Source organism: Astyanax mexicanus, chromosome 10, assembly GCF_023375975.1.
Source record: "Astyanax mexicanus isolate ESR-SI-001 chromosome 10, AstMex3_surface, whole genome shotgun sequence".
Classification (NCBI taxonomy): domain Eukaryota; kingdom Metazoa; phylum Chordata; class Actinopteri; order Characiformes; family Acestrorhamphidae; genus Astyanax; species Astyanax mexicanus.
This window is the reverse complement of record NC_064417.1, coordinates 17,745,061-17,766,155: the sequence shown is the minus strand read 5'-3', so window position 1 is coordinate 17,766,155 and position 21,095 is coordinate 17,745,061. Positions and strand designations below refer to the sequence as shown.

Sequence of the window (21,095 nt, the reverse complement as noted above, 5' to 3'; positions counted from 1 at the left end):
GTACTGCTTACTGAGTACATGCTGGGGCTATAGGATATTTCCAATATATCTCACTGTAATAATAGCAGGGTTTTTTATTGTTTATCCTATCAACACTCTCTACACCTGTACCGCACAATGTGCATGATAATGGAATGGATTATCACACGACTCTATTAAGAACCTCTACAAATCCATGCTGAGACATCTGGCATGTTGTAGCATTACACATGCATTACACATTATTTCTGTACATAAACATCAATAAATATGACCATGAGTTGCTTATATCTGTCAATTGTTTAAATATTTTTTTTTTCTTGGTAACTTTTATCTTCTTTACAAATAACACAGTAATACAACACTTCATTCTGGCTGCAAACATTTGTTACAACTATTTCTTCATATTTAAACTGTAAAACCTTGTAGAACGTTTTTGGAAAGGGAAAACACACTCAGTGATTACTAATGTGTGGTTTATCATCTATCCTAGTTAACTAGTTAAATTAACAGACTAAAAATCATTGCCCAACTGACTTGCAGCAAATGGAATATATACAGTGCTGCTGTAATAAAGTAATTATATTATTGTACTTTAGTAGTTCATTCTTGAATATTTACGAAAGTATTTAAATTCTGGGTGACTTCTTAATTTAACTCAATATCTTATGTCTGTATGTTGTACAGTATCTTTATCGTTATCCTGTATGTCCCCACTGGTACTAGCTGTAACTGCATATATTAAATTTTTATGGGTAAAAGCTTAAGATCTCTTAGATTTCAGATATCAATTATGTTTTTTAATTGAAATAACATCAGATCTATAGTTCTGACTTTTCACACTGTCAGGATGGCATATGCTTAAAATAATGTGATTAGTGATCGGTTACTACTGATCTACTGTTCTACAAATGTAAGAATATCTACAATTACTTTCTGTACAAACTGTAATTTCTGATATCGTCATTTTCTTCCTTACCATGAAACAAAAACAAAACACAATAATTCCATTATTTTTTACTTGCAAATTATTAATTAGATTACAAATTATTAATTACAGTACAAAGCAAAAGAAGTGAAAAACCTAAATAAAGTGCAATTTCAGTGGTGATACAATAATGGCACTTGAAGTTCAAAGGGGCTGAAAGAAATGAACACTTGGAGACAAGCTCATGTACTATGCTTGATAATACTGGACTAGGGTACAACACTGAAGGACAAAGTGATCACCCTGTCTATATTCTGAGTGAAGAGTTTACAGGCATGTCCATTATGGCAGAGGATGATGATCCTTTTATGAGAAGTTTACTTCTACTGCATACTTTACCTCCTTGCCACAGTAACCAAAACTATGCGCTGGAGGTGCTGGTAAAGAAAATCAGGTCCTTATAAAAATGTCTTCTGAATCTAAAGCTAAAAAAGTAGAAAAGAAATTACCTCAGAATGCTGAGAAGTACTCAGTATCTCAGTATTGATTATTCTGAAGCTAAGACAGTGGTGTAGAAGCTGCTGTACCAGAATGCTGCAGTTATCTAAGAAGCCAGGACCTTCTTCTTGCACTCGACAGAGCAGAGCAGTTTGCCCTGCAGGGCCATGAAGCGCTGACCCATCAGGCACTTGGAGCAGCCGGAGCACAGGAAGCACTGAGGGTCAGCATGCCAGTGGTGTTCTCCGTAAGACACGCGCTGGGCCTCGGGCTCAATCGGCTTCAGACATGCTGCGCAGCGCTGGGGGCATGAATACACGAATAAACATTAACAATCAAAAACTATTTTGGATAAAATTTACACTTAAAAAGAGGTGGTTCAGGTGTTGTCAAATGGTTGCCATGATGTTCTAAGATGTCTACTATGGTATTCTATTAATCTATGTGGTTACCTTATATTCAAACTATATCTAACCATACATACCTAACCATACATATATATATATATATATATATATATATATATATATATATATATATAATAAAAGCTGCTCTGTAGTGTTTTATCCTGTGGGCTCTTGAGCATTTAAAAACAGGGTGAAAGGAGAATAATGAATGAAATGAATGAAAAGTATGAAGAAAAAAGTAACACAAAATGTACACACCATACCATGCTTTAACCTATATAATTAGTCACCAGGGAAACACTGTTTTAAATGAATTGGGCCTCTGAGGGGAGAAGGAGATGAGTCAATATCATACAGCTGCATTCTTTCTTCTCATTAAAGTGTCGTTATCATGGTAAATCCCCATCACCTGCTCCAGAGCCAAGATGAGTGCTAAACACACGGTGTGTCTGCTGGTGTTATCTGCCCTGAAAACCCTTCAGCAGTGCCGGTATCTGGCACTGACAGTGACAAATACTTGCACATCCAGAACACTTGTTAGAGCACTTGCTTTCTGTAAGTTACAGAGGAGATTATGATGCACAGTGTAATGCCTACAGGATTTATCCAGACACTGGTCGATGTTTATGTGGATGTACATATAAAAATATGTTTCCTAAATATAGGAGATATTTGGAGGTACAGTGTATATATTTACTTTTTCCTTAATCACAGAAAAACAAAGCCCTCAAGCCCTGGCAGGATTAATTGGTAGAGAAAAAACTCTTTTTACAACTTCAACGAATAAATAAATGAATGAGAGAAATATAAACTAATATGTGAATGTAGGAGCAAAAAGAAACAGGAAGAAGAGTGTGTATATGTACCACAGCATGGTTCTTCATGTAGCAGGGTTCACAGACAGGTTTGTCGTTCTCCATGACGTAGATTTCTCCAGCCAGGACACAGTCGCAGTCAAAACAGCAGAAGTGTTTCAGATGCCAGTTCTGGCCCTCAGCCTGAGTGTACTCGTTACTGAAGATGAGCTGAAACACACAGATACATATACACTTAAATTTAAATACAGAAAATATTACCGTATTTTTCGGACTATAAGGCGCACCGTATTATAAGGCGCAAGATGAGTGAACGGTCTATTTTTAGTGTTAGTCCATACACAAGGCGCACTGGATTATAAGGCGCACTAAATGAAACTTTATTTATATCAGTAACAATAACTCTGAGCAATAAATCCTTCACAATATCTGTGAAAAATAACAACATCTCTGAGCAATAAATCAACAAGCACAGCAAGTACGTATTACTCCGCGACGCTCCTGACAACGGTAGCCGCAACGCTCCGACAGACCATAATATTATGTTGAAGCACAGCAAGTACATATTACTCCGCGACGCTCCTGACAACGGTAGCCGCAACGCTCCGACAGACCATAATATTATGTTGAAGCACAGCAAGTACGTATTACTCCGCGAGGCTTCTGACTATAATAGCGTGTTGTGCCGAATTCGGTGAATAAAACGGTTTTAAAACAGAGATAAAGATTGGATAAGTTTCATTTCTGGATGAAGTGATTTCCAGCGCTGTTTGGATATAACTGTGGATTACAGGGACTGGATTGATGGATTCTCTTTAGTCTGGACGCGTTTTGAAGGTAGGACCTGTGGCTGAGCGCGGGTGTGTGTTCGGGGGGTGGCGGCAGTGACCGGAGGTTACCCCAGGACAAAAGGAGAGCCTATTATTACTGGAAACATGCGCTCTGACGCAGCTCTAATTCATGAAACATACATCCTACAGTAAAAGCACAGTTCTGGAATCCGGAGAGCCAGACGGTTCGAATGGTGTATGACATGACCGCATTCGATGAAATATGGACGAACGATAAACGCAAATATGAGAGTTATGAATTATTAAAATCATAACCAAGGCATATTTCGCCCTAAATGTTTATTTTCTGAAAGGATATTCCGCTAAATAGGCTAAATAGCTCAAAAGCAGAGATTCTAATCTTTAAAATGGTATATTGGATGTCTATATTGAACCTGTAACTGTTCATAACTATTCAGAAACACAGCCAGTTATGAAATATTAAATATTTCTGTCCCGCCGGTGGGCCAGCGCGTGTTAAGAGGTTAACTTTACTTAGAAGTGGGCGCTAAAAAGAAACAGTTTGTGCTATTACCCCAGAACGGGTGGAAAGGAAAGTTTACCGGCACCTTGTTCTGGCCACGGAGCTACAGTGGAAACTAGCTACCCTGAACCACAGCCGAGAGGCAGTACGGCAGTCAAAGGTAACCGCGCGCTAGCCCAAGAGGGGGATCTTTTTCTGGCGTGGGTGAGGAATTCTGCACAACAGAGCGCCGTGTACCACATAAAAATCGAGGTCAGTAAACACAAGCAAAATCCATACACAAGGCGCACTGCATTATAAGGCGCAATGACGATTTTTGGGAAAAAATAAGTATTTTAAGTGCGCCTTATAGCCCGAAAAATACGGTACTAGGTTTAAAACTCAAAACAATCTCCACAGATTAAAGTTTCCATAAAATATATTGTATATATTACTGTCTGACTTTATAATAAATACATAATCATAGTAACAAAAACATGTTTTGTGTAATTATATTATATAATATTACATAATCATATCATATAATTATTACTGATTATATAAATAATAAACAAATTAACTTGAAACCTTTTTAAAACATATTTTATAGAGATTACAGCAACTTCAAAAATATATGAACAGAAATACAACTTCACTTAGTAAAATAGGGAGAGGGACATCCCTGACATTCACACTCTGAGCTAAAATGTTGCTGCACTATAAAACTTTGGTAGAGCTGCATAAGATCTTGTACCAGAACTGCGTAACACTGCGCTGTCATATTTTTCATAGAGCTTTTCTATTTTTCTGAAAGTGAATTACACTTTCCTACTATCCACCTTATTTTGCCATTCCCACTTTCAAAAGTTCTCTTCTTTCTCACTTGTATTAGCATATCCAGTCAGTTCATAGTAAATGGTTTCTGGTTGTATCATATTTGAAGTAAATGCAGTCTAAAGTAGCTACCTCTGTGGATACTGATCATAAAGTAACCCGTAATGTATAAACTATTTAAGACTGAAATAAAAGTACAAGTACTCTACCAAATGAGTGACTTAAATAGAAATTAAACATTTTTTGTACTTAAGTATTGCAAGTAGTTTATTTCAAAATGTTCTCCTCAAGTATTGAAAGTAAAGGTACAAGTACTGTTTTGTGTAGTTATTACAGAAATAAGTCAAAAGTTAAAATAGCATATTGTTTATATTATTTTAAATGTTTAGGCTAAAGGACACTCACAATTTCTTTGGCTGTAACAACAGCACAAAAACAGGAATGTATAGAATAGAGTATATTTACACAAGTCTTAAGTTAATTACGCAAAAGAAAGGCTAAACAGCAAATGGTTTCATTTTTAACACTTTCGGAATAAAAGGTCACTAGGTGGTCTATCATTATTGTAAAATCAACTAATGCTGTTAATTGCCAAGGGATTATAGCAGCTTCATCAAACCCTGTGACAGTGTAGAACATCTACAGCACTGGCTTTAGTGATTATGTGGGTTTGTAATGATTCATAACATATTTTTATAATTGTATTGAGCAGGGGGGGATTCTAGGATCAGAGGTTAAAAACATGCACTGTAAATGAATTTGAGAAGAGTTCGCAGGAGACATAAGTGTTATATCAGAAAACATATAATCATTAATATTCAAATCAGACACATAAACTATTACAGTACAGGGCACAGGTGTGTTACTTTTTTAAACATCTTATTAATAGACAAGAAGATAAAACATTTTAAATATTTCCATTAAAAATACCTAATGAAGCTTTGTTATGGAAAACTTCTTAAAACTCAGTATGGATTTCTCAGAGCATCTGCTCACACTAAGCAATGAAAAGAACATTTTTTTTTATATCACATGAATCTGAATAAACCCTTTATTTAAAAACAAAAAACAAAAAAAAAACACCCAATATCCATGACTGACTGACTGGCCACACAAAGCCCAAGCATATAGTAACATTATTATTTTAGCTAGCTCGTCGCTAAGGTTAGCTAGTTTGTCACTAACGGTAGTTCTCTCCCTGGTAGCATTAGTATTTTAGCTAGCTCGTCACTAAGGTTATCTAGCTCGTTGCTAAGGTTGGCTAGCTAGCTTCACTTCACTTTCTGGAACCTTAGTGTGTAATTTAGCTCGTTGCTAAGGTTAGCTAGCTCGTCACTAGCTTTAGTACTATCCCAGGTAACATTAGTATTTTAGCTAGCTTGTCACTAAGATCAGCTAGCTTGTCGCTAGTCTTAGTTCTCTCCCTGGTAACATTAGAATTTTAGTTAGCTCATTGCTACGGTAAGCTATCTTGTTGCTTACTTTTGTTCTCTCCCTGATAATATTGGTATTTTAGTTAATTCGTTGCTACGTAGTTAGTTAGCGTGTTGCTACAGTTAGCTAGCCAGCTGCTAACGTTAGTTATCTTGCTAGTTTGCACTTACCTATCCTTTTGCTTTCTTTCTAGACATGACCTTCGGGACCACAATTATTCACATAAACAAAGTGTATAACTCCAGCGAACTGGTGAAAAAGAGCACATTTAACTTAACATCAGACTATGTGACTAAGTTTGTATGTTTAACACAAAGTAAACCAGCATGGCCTTCATATTTCTGCTTTACACTTTTAAAGATTCATTTAAACAATTTAATATTTTACAGTCACTTCCCTCTTCCATTCCTCTCACCTCATCACACCCTCCACAGCGGGGCTTCTCACTGTCACCGTAGTGACGGCCGCAGTACAGCTGACCCTTCTTAAAGAAGTAGATCATGTCCACCAGCAGCTCTTTGCAGGTGCAGCAGACGAAGCAGGCCGGGTGCCACAGCTTGTCATATCCTGCACGCTCGGCGTACACAGCGGGGTCGCCCTGCTGCATGACCTTCTGGCAGTGGTGGCAGACCTGCAAGCAAAAGATTCTTTAGATTAACTTCATCTAGATCCTCCCAGCACAAACAGGCAGCATCAGTTCTTCAGTGTTGAAAAGATGAACATTTCTAGGGTGAAGGGTATTAGACAAACAATTACTCTCTTGGAAGATAATGGGAATAAAAAAGGGAACATAATCTTAGACTGGTTTTGCTTAAAGTGAGGACTTTGGGCTGCAGGAAAATTCTGTTTCCAATTTTCCTCATACATCTGACACCTGCTTTTAACATGTTAATTCTAGTAATAGGCCACAGAGAGACTCTCTCATTCTGGACCATATTCACACTGTTTATCTTAACAGCTGTGGGATTTCAGCACTACATTTAAACACTGTAAGATATACGTATAGCTCATTAAATGGCTCCATCTGGTGGTCAGCTGTATGCACTGCCAGTCTGTAAGTACCTAAAGAAAATTAGATGAAGTTCTTTTGCTTATAATGAATAATTGTTATTTTGCAATATATTGAATCGTAGGCCTTGGATCGTGACATGCAACTCATTGTAAAAGAGACTTTTAGAAGAGAACTGTATCTGATTATAAAAACATCTGTAAGAAACCATTAAAAATTTTTAATCACCTAAGTGCTGTATTGTTTGTCTGCCGTGGTTTAAAAGTGGGGGACTTACATAGTTGCCACTGCATACAGCTCCTGGTGCTCCTGGCATGCCAGCCTTGCCTACAGCAGCCTTATCTCCAGCAGCTCCAGCCTCCAGAGCCTGAGGACCCAGTGCTCCAGCAGATTCAGCGAGGGTCACCATCTCCTCCGGCAGAGTGAGGTCTCCCATGCCCAGAGCCTCGTCCTTGTACTTGCGGATGTACTGTTCCATCTGTTTGACCTCAGCTGGCGAGAGCTCGTGGCATCGAGTCGGGTCTTGGTCATGCTCTGGAAGCTGTTTGGCCATTTGTTTCTTACGGTAGTCTGCCCCCTGAGTGCCTGCAATGGGTCTTTGCTCTGGGGGAAGAAGCTCCATGTACCGCAGAGCCTGTAGAAAGAACGAGTCTTTACATTCAAAATTTAAATAAAAAGCTAAATAAAAATACAGAAAGTTCTGGTTAAACAAAACTGCATACAGGATAAAATTAACATGAAAAGCAATCAATGTAGCAATTAAAAGTGGTAAAAAAAAAAAAAATAAAATTATTACAGAAGTTAAGGTTAAATGAAAATAAAAGTAAGTAAAAATAAAAGATTATAGCTATATTATAGCTATATATAAATCCTAAAATAATTTGGTAAAATAAATAAGGTGAAAGCGAGTTTCTGCAAATTACCCACAATCTGTCTGTCAGCCAACCACCACTGTCTTCATCTGCAGTGGTGTCGTGAGCGAGATACCCAGATTGCTATAGACTAGAAGTGTATCACCTTTAGAGAACAACCCAGGCTCTGTTTGAGATTTAATGGTGGTTGGGGTTGAACATGAAGGTCTCATTGGTGAGTGCTTCAATCCTCCCTTTGCTGTGAAGCAACACACTGCCCCAACTGTTACTGTGATGATCCAAGAGGTCCATCACATATGACAGTCGGTCACCCATTGTAGTGATATGAGTAACACAAATAGCTCATAGCAGCGCTTTCATTGGACATTTTTGAGCAGGATAGTGATCAATCACACACAGCAGGGGTTTAACTCCCTAAGAGTTAATATCAACTCATTTTAAGTGCATATGCGTCGAATACACTCTATAACAGAGGTAAAGTAACTCTTTTCTGGGAGTTGGTCTTTTAACTCTGTTCAGGAGTTAAATCTGAACTGTTGTGGGAGTTATAACACTTATCCTATCTAGAGTAAAATACAGCTCTCAGCTGGAGTTAATTTTACCATAAACTCCTTTACAGTGTTAACAAATAATGCAATAATTTGTGTTATTAAACTAATATTTTAAAACCCTGGAACATTAAGAAGTAAAAAATGACAACAAAAAGCATCATTACTGATATACAATAACAATTTTATACTCAACAAGTTTATGTCAGTGTACATTTTTTTATTGCATGGCAACTTTAATCCTGCATTGCAGTTCTCAGTGCATTGCCAGTACTTTGTCACACTTAACAGTGCAGAAGATGGTAACTTGCTCTTATAGCCATCATATAAAATATAATGAAATACCCCATGGAAGGGAGCCCTGGTGGGCAAGACTTTACACTGATGGTAAGCTGGGATTGGGGGACACGCCCATTAGAGAGTTCAGTCACGCTCCTCAACACCTTGGAGAAAACTCTGAAAAACTACACCACCAAAGAGTTCTCCTTAACTCTACTTGTAGTTAAAGTTGAAGAATAAACTCACACGATTTTACACATTTTTGTTTAACTCCAGATTTTTGAATTCCAGAAATTTGCTGTGCACCAGATTCCAAAACTTCTTTGCCCTGCCCAGTCTCCAGATTTATCATAAATCCAGAATTTATGGTAGCAGCTTAGACGGCAGCTTCAGGAATCTGTTAGTAGCGCCCAACCGAATCTGACCCGAATCTTGTATCCAGGATAGAGGCTGCAACAATCTACTAGAGCTTTCTTTTTATTGTATACTTATTCTTTACCAAACCCTAAAATGATAAACCAAAATTGCTTAAATGCTGAGAAACTCACCAAACTCTGGTTAACCCCTGGAGGTGCCCAGTCGTAGGTGATGGCTTTGACAACATTTGTTTTGGCTGGGACTGCAGCAGGCATCACAGTAGCAGCAGGAGAGGCAGCAGAAGGCTGTGCAGGGGTGGTGGCAGCATGGCCAGAGGGTACACCATGAGTGGGGGCAGAAGCTGCAAAAGGTGTAGCAGTGCCAGAAGGTACACCACGGTTGGGGGCTGAAGTCGCAGAAAGGGCAGCAGGGCCGGACGGTACACCACGGTTGTGAGTGGAAGTTCCCGAAGGGGCAGCAGGACCGGAAGGTACACCACGGTTGGGGGCAGAGGTTCCAGAAGGACCTGTAGTGGCAGCAGGGGCAGTGGGGGTCGGAGTGATGGCAGGGTAAACTGTAGCTGCAGCTGTAGCTGGAATGGGCACTGCAGTGCCAATAGCCGGGGCTGTGACAGATATGGTAACCTGATTGCTTCGGTAGGAAGGCACCCCATCCTTCTTTAGCTTGGCGATGAGTCCTGTGTACTTGGTGTCTTCAAACAGCCGGCCCACCTTCTGGCTCTCCTCAGTCTGCAGCTGCACATCATGGTCCTCTATCCCACACTTACAATTACGACAGATCTTTCTGTTGAGGAAATAATTAACAATTAAAAGGGATCACTTAAAACACTACTGGTAAAATGTTTTAGAACATCACCAATTTAGTTCAGCAGAGCACTAGCATTGTTGTGTGGCCAGGCAACTGCACTTTTCTTAATTTGTTATCTCAACAATTATTTATTTTACAGCCTCTCCATGTGTTAAACCTCCAGCTCCAAGCCTTTCCCTCACAGAGATGAACTGAAGCAGGGTCCAGTGTGAAGCTAATGTAAAAGATGTCATATGAGCCGCTGCTTTTTTTTTTTACCAGTTTGTTAGAATCTTCTAATGTTCTTTGGAACATTACATCAGATGCTTGGACTGCAGGGCATGTAAAAGCAGGAAGATACAGCTGAAAATTGATACAAGATGGAAAGCTTTTTTTCATAAATCAAACACGTAATACACATGAAATACACATACATTTATACGTTCTCACCATGACTAAATTTAGCCCTGTTTCATTTGACTGGCTCGATGAACACAAGTTGCTCTCTGGAATAATGCCATGCACTTTGTCAGATACTGAATTCAACATGCTATATGTTTTAGCAGTACTGCTGGGGTAAGAACTTGCCCTGACATGAAGGCACACAAAACTGTTCCAAAAAAAGAAAACCAAAAAAAAAAAAAAAATTGCTGTTATGTCATAAGCTACATATTGCACAGTTTTCATGGTAATGGTTTGTGTAAAGAATTGTGTTTCCTCCTTTTCCCCCATTTTCAAAGTTAAATTTTATAAACACCACTTAGATGGGAAATCAACTGTAAAAGCAGTTCACGTCAAATTCATTGTTTTTGTGAACAACAACATATTTCGATATTTAGATCTAAATTTTGCATAAATCTTTCTGGCTTATGACACCCATATTTTGACACATTTTACTTCAAAGCTGTAGCATGATTTGTTCATTTTTTTATTCGTTTGTCCCTCAGAGACAAAGAAAGATTTAGATTTTTACAGATTTTTAAAGATTAGATTTTTACAGTGGCATTTATTGACTTACAAACAACTTGGTGGACTACTTCTTTGCAAACATTTACTGTTCTTTTATAGGTTTATTTTTTATTTGTTTTAATTTAATTATTATATGCTGACCTTTTGCCAACAAAATCTGTTTATTTCTGCTTTCTTACAAATAAAAAGTAATAATTGAATTTAAAAATATCTTTAGCACACGAAAGAGCATTGTAATACATAGTAAAAACTTCAAACAGAAAGTTTTGAACAATATTTACCATTCATTTTTGGTTTCTCAAATATATGTCCCACATATTCATCACAACTCTCAGATAAAATCAGGAAACTACAAGATCAACTACATTCATGAGGACCCCATTTTCACACCATTATCTCTACTGTAAGTTTCAGGATCACTAACGCTCCTGTATGTTTAATATTTTCATTTAAACTTCTTCATATTTCTGTGCATACACCCGACTGGAGTGTAATGTGACGTGTGCAGGTTTGATGGATTGTATGTAAACCAATAGGGTATCGGAATGGTGTATGTTTGTACTTCTCATCCAACCACAATCAAATTCACTCTATTTGGATGGAGAGATTTATCTGAATAGTTCTTTACAGCCAGAATGAAAACAAGATAAAATGAAATAGGAGTAACAAGGCTAATTTTAAAATGTAAGGAGTAGAAAGTTCAGATAATTGTGTGAAAATATAAGGAGTAGAAGTAAAAAGTAATCAAAAAACTGAATTCCTTCAGTAAAATATAGATACTATAGATATAGATAAATATAGATAAGTATTATATTATATTATTTGAAAAATGTTTATAACAGTGCTCAGAACTGTTATTTTTTAGCAATTTGAGTGGTGTGAATTTTGGAACTGTATGCTATAATGAGGTGACTTTCAACACTGTCAGATTTAAAGTCTCCACAGTCAGAGGGAGTTTCATTTGTTTTAAAGGAATATGCTTATAATATGTATAATATGTTTATTCAATGCTGTAGAGTTATTAAAGTAATGGTCCGTTTTAATACAAATTCTTTTATTTAGGCTTAAAGTAAACGTTGTATGATGTTAGATCATTTAAAGCATACATGTCAAACAGTATAAAAATGAACAAACGTTAATATTTAACATTATGTGTACTAAGAATGTCAAATCAAATCTAAATACATATTAAAAGCAATCAATAAAAAACAGCCAAGACTTTAGTCTATAATCATAAACCAGATTTTGTAATTTAACTACCGTTTTATTTTCAAATCTGTTTTATCCAGATTTTAAAGAACCAGTGATTTGCAGGTTAAGTTTCATGAAAATCATTTATTGAAAATACTTATATATATATATGTGGCAGCCATGTGGGGACCAATGGCATGTGGATGACTAATTCGCTTAACTGGGGGTAATAGTTTTTGACAATTATTTTAAAAATTTTGAGGGAATTTCTTAAAGGCCATGTGGTGTGTTTATGTGGAATAATCCAAGGATTGTTTAAAATATATCTAACATTTAAGGGAATTGTGGAAACAAAACTAAATATAATGCAGGGACATGTTGAGATCATATCATTTTAGGTTAGCACAGACAACTTCAGAACATGGCCATATTTAAGTTGCCAGAGTTGGGTTGCTCTTAAACAAGAATCATTGGTCTTAGATCTGAATGTGGGGCTACTTAAATATGCAATGCTAAAAGGTTAAAAGACCTTGTCTAAAATAACCACTTTCAATCTGTCAGGAAAGCAGAGAACGCTAACAATGGCTAACAAAGCAAAACCCAACAACGTCAAGAGGAAATGCAAAGTCACCCTGCTGCCTTAGAAAGAAAAAAAGCAAAAGTGAATTGTTTCCGGTGACTCTTTGGAAGCTGCTTTGTTTGGAGCACAAGTTTACAGCTTAAATCCTCAAAGATAAATGATTTCAGTCTTTGAATGGTCTAGCCCCAACCAGTTCACCAGACATCATTCAGAACACAATGGTCATCTCCTTCCCAGACTGAAGGTTTTCAACAATACTCCCACTGTGTCCCCATGTCTAGGGCTGAGTGTGGGGCTACTGTGGTAAAAGAAAAGGGGCACAGTTTGCACTCTGGCACCTGTAGAGTGTTCTTTAAGAAAACTAGCCGAGTGGAATTCATGGCAAGAACACTCCCACTGAGTCACTGGGTTTTCCTTTCTGGATTTTGACAAAATAAAAAGGGAAATGTAAGCTGTAGAAGAAAAAAATAAAATAACAATGGGAGTAAACAAGAGAGCAAATTCTGCAAGGGTCTCAACAGAACAACATAGGAACGCACTAAATGTGCAGAGAATGGGGGCACCAGGACTATTACTAAGAAACAATAAAATGAATTATCCCAAGCTATTATGGACTGCAATCGTATTTATTTAATTTTAAAAGAATATTAAGTTTAGCTAGTGTAAACCACAGGGCAGCTTTGGTAAAGACATACATTTTGATGTGACATTGATGATATCAGTCGCACAATGAAACTCAATGGCAAAACCAATGATGATGAAAAACACAATGCTAGGCGTGCATTAATGAATAAACTCTATACATACCTCCAGAAGTGCAGCTCAAATCCCTCACATTTGTCCTTGCATTTAAGACAGGCGGCGCCAGCTCCTACCTCATGGCCCAGGGTAATCTGCCAATACAGCACAGGAACATCTCAGCATTATGCACAAATCCTGCTTAAAGGCTTCTTTTCTAGCCTTAAATCCCTTAAGAGCAGCTTTTCGCTGAGACCAGTTTTGATTGTGAAAGTGTGATACTGTCTGAGAGGATATTTCCAATTTTTACCATTTTTTATAAACACACTGTCTGTGTATCTAGGTCACTGTTACTTAGACAAAACAGCTGTTTATTTACATACTTTATGAACAGTCTGTAAGATAGTTCAGTCATTTTCACTTTTCACTGCTGTCAGTACACTGAAGAGCACTGCCAAAATTTTCCCACATCATCATTCTTCCTGTGCACACCAAACAGCTACAGCTGGGATGGCTATATAAGGATAAGTATTTGAGGGTGTGAGGAAAAGCCTGGGGGCACTAAATAGTCTTCTCCTGTTCTGAAAGCTTTAGTCCTCTGTTGCGGTAAAATAACGGAGTTACCCCACCTCTCAAGAGGCCTAGTATCTCTGCCTGGACTTTTACCACAACGTCCTAACTAAAGTTTATAGGTTCTACTAACATTGCAACTAATATTTACACTAATCCCATTATCTACCAGCAGCATATAATTTACCACTTATGAGAACCAGACCTTGCTATGCAGGAACATGTGGCATAGAGAGGTGTCACCTGGTACTGTGTTGTGCCCCGATCACTACAAAATGCTCGATCAGATATGTAAAAAAAGGGAAAGCATTCTTGGGTTTGTAGCCATATTAGGCACCATATTAATAAAACATTATTATTATTATTATTATTATTATTATTACTTATAATAATAGTATTATGAGTAGAAGTAGTAGTAGTATAAAATAACTGCTAGCACTCCCGTTCATACTAAATAAATGCTTAAAATAAAATACTGTATCTCTATGTCTGCATTTTAAGAGGTTTAGTCTGACCTTCACAGCTGTTTCTTCTCTGTGCTACTGTGCGTTAGATGGCAGTATGTCAACACTAAAAACATTATTCACTCGCCTTAAAGTAAATGTTTGTGTATGATTCTCTTCACATCTTTAAACACTTGAGCCTTTCCTTTCTCCCCGTTCAAATGGAAGTAACATCAGCACACTAGGAACAGCATGCAAGGTACAGCAGGCTTATATTTACTCCACTTTAGCATTCTGATCAAAACAAATCAGGACCAGTCCTTTCTACATTTTAAACATTCTTGCTCTGAAACTAAGATAAATTACTTTGTTATTATTTTACCCTCATTAAGCACTTTGCTAGGAATAGCTCAATTACACATTCATTCAATTATCTAATTAGTGACGTAGTAGCATTGCAATGCATAAAACCATGCAGATTCTAGCCACCAGCTTCAGGTCTTCACATCAACCAGCTTCAGATCTTCACATCACCCATCATGTATGCAGACAAAATGGGATTGTTGGTGTCAGAATTGGTTTGAGTTTTTTTCTTCTGATCACTTTTCAGTATATACTTCAGGATTTCTGTGGACAAAACATGCTTTGTGGCAACAGTCCAGTTACTAAAGGCTACTTCAGCATGACACAATGTCACAAATCAAAAAACATTTTAACACAGGTCTCATGAACATGATCGTTTGTTCAGTGGTTTTACTGACCTCTTGAGTCACCAGATCTAAGGCCTTTGGCATGTTGTAGAACAGCAGATTCACTGCATGAAAATAATATGCAGGAATTGTGAACATGAAGTCATAGTTAAAAAAGGGCCGATTCAAACACTGGGGAATGAATGAAAGGCCTTCAGTGAGGACTCTGCACCTTTCTGACATCTGACCCACAGTTGAAATGACGAGGGCCATGATGGACGACTAACATCCGAGGAGACAAAAGATACCAGTTATTGATTTTAGTTAAACCATACACTGCACTTTTGTTCTGTCATAGTCTTACTGCAGACTATTCTCATAGACGTTCTATTTAAGGTCTTTTTATGTGGCTGCAGAGGAACATGTACATTTTATAGATGTTAAGATTTTGAAACACTTCTGTAAAGATCTGACTGTATTCAGTCACAGGAGCACTTTCATTTGGTAATTTAGTGCTGAAACTCATCCAGCTCATCCAAAAAGTATGGGATAGAGCTCCATCACCCCAGAGTAAACATTATATCCTTCTAGTCATGGGTAATGGTGACCTTAGGCTGGTGTACAGCTGTTCCAGGAAGTATCCCATTGTGCTGCCAATGCTTTTCTATAGCAATTTTACCAACTGTCAATTACTATTAGATGAGGTGTCTGGACACTTAATGAACGCAAAAGGATACGTTGGTATCCTAGTTGTCTACAGGTTTGGGCCTAGCCTGCTAACAAAAATGTTATTAAATCCTATTTTGTGTGTTTTGCCTAACCATCAGCGCTTGTCGTAAACAATGAACAGCTGAAATAAACGAAATAACAAAATAAAGCCCTTCCATGATTCTGACAATGAAAACTACCAATAATAATAATAGATTTAAAGGCTCATTCTAAATAAATGTGCTCCTCTACAGAAGAGAGTTAAGCGAGTTGTGTTGGCAGGTTTCTCTCTGGCTTCAGTCGTGATTCAGCTCTAACCTCAGCCTCTCGCCATCATGGAGAACTTCCTTCTCTACCGTCCTGGGCGTTTCTGGGACCCCTGTCACCTTTACCGGACACTCCCTGATCAGAGCAGGACTCTACCGGACTACACAGGACTCTGTCGGACTACACAGGACACTCCCCAAACCGAGAAAGACAGTACCAGACCCTCCCCGAACCGAGAAGGACTCTACTGGACACTCACCGAACCGAGCAGGACTCTACAGGACACTCCCCAAACCGAGCAGGACTCTACCGGACACTCCCTAAACCGAGCAGGAGTCTACCGGACTATACAGGACACTCACCAAACCGAGCAGGACTCTACCGGACACTCCCCAAACCGAGCAGGAGTCTACCGGACTATACAGGACACTCCCCAAACCGAGCAGGACTCTACCGGACACTCACCGAACCGAGCAGGAGTCTACCGGACTATACAGGACACTCCCCAAACCGAGCAGGACTCACCTTTTTCACCTCCTTTTCGATTTCCATTGCGGGTTCTTCTATTGAGCTGCTATAGGGAGGTGGGCTCAGTGAAGGTAACTGTGAGACAGTGGGACTGAGCTGCAGGTAAAGTCCGGGGTGAATAAGCTCCTCCTCCTCCTCACTCTCAGTTCATTGTTCACTCTTCCTCTGTCCTCCAGCCTGCAGCTCTCAACCAATAGTCTGAAACCACCGGATTCAGAGGACCAATCAGAGCCGAGCACGGATCCTTCCGCACTGAGAGTGTAACACACGGAGGGGATGGAATAGGCGTGTTGGAGAAACAGCAGCGCCTCGACCAGGGGGCGCAGTTAGTGGGGTGAGATGGGTGGGGTGAGAGATGAGTGAAGTCGGACAGTCTCCACCTGCAGATCTCACGCTCTTATAAAAGAAACATTAGTAGAACTTCCTCTGATATTGTAACATTAAACTGCATGGATATGAACTAGAATAAGAACTATGGAGAACAGCTAGGTTACTATTAGGAACAAAACTATATTATAAGCACTGACTACTGTGTATTATTTATATGAGAGAATATTAGATTATTAATGTTATTATATTTACATTAATAATATGAAGAATGTCACAAAGAACAAAAACTAAACACAGCAAACAATACACAATGCAAACACTACACACACCGAATACTACAGATTGCAAACACTACAATACGCACTGAAAACATACACACTGCAAAACTACACTACACACAGTGAACACGCCACACACTAAACACTACACACACTGAACACTACAGACTGTACACACTGTACACACAATACACACAGCCAACACTAAACACAGCCTGAGCCACTTCATTACTCATTTCAGCACTATCACAGAGGAAGTTGTGGCTTTACTTAACAGGGTGTGGAGAGTGTGAGCATGCAGAGCTCCATTTTACACACACACACACACACACACACACACACACACACACACACACACACACACACACACACATTTTCTCTCTCTCCCTCCCTCTCCCCACGAATGTGAGTAGTAGAGTGGAGCAGAGGTTTTGCCAAACTTTTAGCTGTTTGCTTTTAATTTAATTCTGTGGATTGTGTTTGTGTAGTTAGATGTTTGTTTCCTGTGTGTGTGAGTAGGTGTGTGTAGCTATGTAGTGTGAGTAAGTGTGTTTCTATGGAGTGTGTGTAGCTGTGCAATGTGAATGTATGTGAGTGTGTGTGTGTGTGTGTAGCGGTGTATTGTGTGTGTAGCTGTGTAGTGTAATTGTGTGTGTATCTATGGACTGTGTGTGTGTAGCTGTGTAGTGTGAGTGTATATGTAAGTGTGTGTAGCTGTGAAGTAAGGGTGTGTGTGTGTGGTTGTGTAGCTGTGTAGTGTGAGTGTAAGGAAGAGTTCAGAATCAATAATTGGTAAAATAACCAAGAATTTTAAATCAGTTTCATGTGTCTCAAGTCAAGTCAAGTCAAAAGCCTTTTATTGTCATTACATCTGAGTACAGGTACACAGTGTAGTGAAATTATGAGAGACTCCGATGATCTTCTCAGCTGTCCTAACTATCCGCTGTAGGGTCTTGCGTTCCAGTGTTACAGTTCCCAAACCAGACAGTAATGCAGGTGCTCAGGATGCTCTCTGCAGTCCCTCTGTAGAACATGGTGAGGATGGGAGGTGGGAGATGTGCTTTCCTCAGTCTCCGCAGGGAGTAGAGGCACTGCTGGGCTTTCTTTTTTATGGTGCTGGTTTTAGGGGACCAGGTGAGGTTTTCTGCAATGTGAAAACACAGGAACTTGGTGTTCTTTACAATTTACACAGCAGATACGTTGATGTTCAGCGGGTGGTGGACACCTGGTGCTCTCCTGAAGTCGACATGTTTATCCACATTTAGAGATAGATTATTGGTTCTGCACCAGTCTGTCAGCCACTGCACCTCCTCTCTGTATGCTGACTCGTAGTTCTTGCTGATGAGGCAACTACAGTTGTGTCATCATCAGCAAACTTGATGACATGGTTTAAGCTGTACTTTGCAGTACAGTCATGAGTCAGCAGGGTGAACAGCAGTGGACTGAGCAGCTCTGGGAGCACCGGTGCTCAGTATGGTGGTGCTGGAGGTGTTGTAGTTCAGGCCCAGCAAGCTCAGTTTTGCAATTAGATGCTGAGGGATGATGGTGTTGAATGATGAACTTAACTCGATGAACAGCATTCAAACATAGCAGTCTTTGTTGTCCAGGTGGGTGAGAGCCAGGTGGAGTGCAGTTGAGATGACATCATCTGTTGATCGATTTGGATGATACGCAAACCTTCTGTGAGGAGAGGGGGCTGATTTTTTATGTGCCTCATGAACAGCCTCGCAAAGCACTTCATTTAGGACACTTGAGACTTCTTTGGCACAGGAACGATGGTGGTCGTCTTAAAGCAGGTCAGCATGACCGCAGTGCTCAGAGAAATGTTGAAAATGTCTGTAAGAACATCCGTGAACTGGTCTGCACATCCTCTGAGCACTCTGCAAGGTAAGCTGTCTGGTCCTGGGGCTTTCCGAGGATTGATTCTCAGTAGAGTTCTCCGCACATCAGCTGAGGACAGGCACAGTACCTGGTCGTTTGGTGGAGGTGTGGTCTTCCTTGCCGTTGTGTAGTTCTGAGCTTCAAACCTTGCGTAGAAGGTGTTCAGCGCATCTGAAAAAGAGGCATCACTGTTACTAGCAGGTGGGGGTGTTTTGTAGCTGGTGATGGCCTGGATGCCCTGCCACATGTGCCGAGAGTCAGCACTGTCCTGGAAGGGGGTGTGGATTTTCTTTGCGTAGATGCGCTTTGCCTCTCTGACCCTCCGGGAGAGCTTGGCTCTAGCAGTTCTGAGGCCAGCATTGTCCCCTGACCTGAAGGCCTTGTCCCGGGTTCTCAGCAGCACACGCACCTCAGCAGTCATCCACAGCTTCTGGTTGGGGTGTGTTGTGATTGTTTTGGAGACAGTATAATCATCAATGCACTTGCTGATATAGCCAGTCACTGAATCTGTGTAGTCCTCCAGGTTGATGGAGTCTTCAGAAGTAGCATCTCTCAACAAGTATGTTGCTACATACACTGCTATTATGTACACGTTGCTTAGCTCTCTGGGCAGGTAAAATGATCTGGCTCTGACTATAGCGAAACTCCACCAGCGGCAAGCAGTAGCTGGAGACCAGTGCAGCGTTGTTACACCATGCTGTGTTGAAACACACAAACCCCCCCATCACCCCCCCACCCCGCGGGCCTTACTGGACATGTCCGCGTTGCTGTCCGCACGGAAAAAGAGCATGCCGTCTGGCTGAATGGCGGTGTCTGGGATTGAGTCCGTTAATCACTGAACACACGGCAGTCTCTGAACTCGCGCTGAGTTGTCCGCTGGATCCGGAGGTAGTCCAGTTTATTCTTCAGGGAGCAGACGTTGGAGAGAAGGATGGACGGCACCACCATTGCGAGTTCAGATAGGGTTTTAACAACAATACAAAAGAAAAAACACTGTGTTTTGCTCCCAGAATGGCCGCTGCGACTGACCTTATGCAAATCCTGATGCAAAAATTTAAGCAGTTCAGCTTTGTTTCATCTTCTTCTTGATTACATTCTATAGATTTTCAATGGGGTTCAGGGTCGGAGACACTGTCTTGATCTGGTGGTCCTTCATCCACACATTAATTGATCTAGCTGTGTGGCATGGATAATTGTCCTGCACTGTCCTCAGAGTTGGGGAATATTGCCAGAGCAGAAGGAAGCAAGTTTTCTTCCAGGATTACCTTGTATGTGGCTTTATTCATGCGTCATTTGCAAAGACCAAACTGCCCAATTCCAGCCTTGCTGAAGTGTGAAAGATTTTGGAGAGCATGCCCAGATGCATGAAAGCTGTAATTAAAAATTAGGGTCAAAGAAGCCAGAAGAGGAGACGGGGAATAAGGTGGTGCAGATGAGGAGTTCAATGGATGTGAAGGTGATAATGAAGGTAAAGGCTCCATGTCTGACTCTGGCTAATCTGTGTTCTCAGGATGTGTAAGAACCAACCACATCTTAATAATTATAGACCATTAACTTTAATTATAATTTATAATAATATTGATTATCAAATATATGCAAATAGAGTTGATATTTAATAAATCTGATACTAATTTCTATATCAGATATTAGTATCAGTATCTATATATATTAGTATCTAGTATCTATATACGTAAATATATAATAAGTGTTTTTAAAATGTATGTTTTTTCTTGTGAGTTTATAAATATGGTGTTTTATGTAAAATCCATGGTAAGAGTTAAAATAAATGGTCAACTCACAGAGATCTTTGAGATTCTGAGAGGTGTAAAAGTGGTCTTTTAAGTGCTGCATTCTATGTTTTAG

General features: G+C 39.4%; 1 protein-coding gene across 2 annotated transcripts; it reads right to left on the bottom strand.

The window, feature by feature from the left end:
• Positions 1-980: 980 nt before the first annotated feature.
• On the bottom strand, positions 981-16,900 carry tes (testis derived transcript (3 LIM domains)). Of its 2 annotated transcripts, XM_049484196.1 has the most exons (8): positions 16,741-16,900; positions 13,608-13,693; positions 9,445-10,057; positions 7,475-7,831; positions 6,604-6,819; positions 2,679-2,837; positions 1,495-1,706; positions 981-1,392 (listed from the first exon to the last, which is right to left on the bottom strand). In XM_049484196.1, the coding sequence occupies exons 1-7, from the start codon at positions 16,765-16,767 to the stop codon at positions 1,512-1,514; spliced, it is 1,653 nt and encodes a 550-aa protein (XP_049340153.1). In that variant the 5' UTR covers positions 16,768-16,900; the 3' UTR covers positions 981-1,392; positions 1,495-1,511. The 2 variants fall into 2 exon arrangements, with proteins under 2 accessions (XP_049340153.1, XP_049340152.1); XM_049484195.1 differs by having other exon boundaries at positions 981-1,706.
• Positions 16,901-21,095: the final 4,195 nt, after the last annotated feature.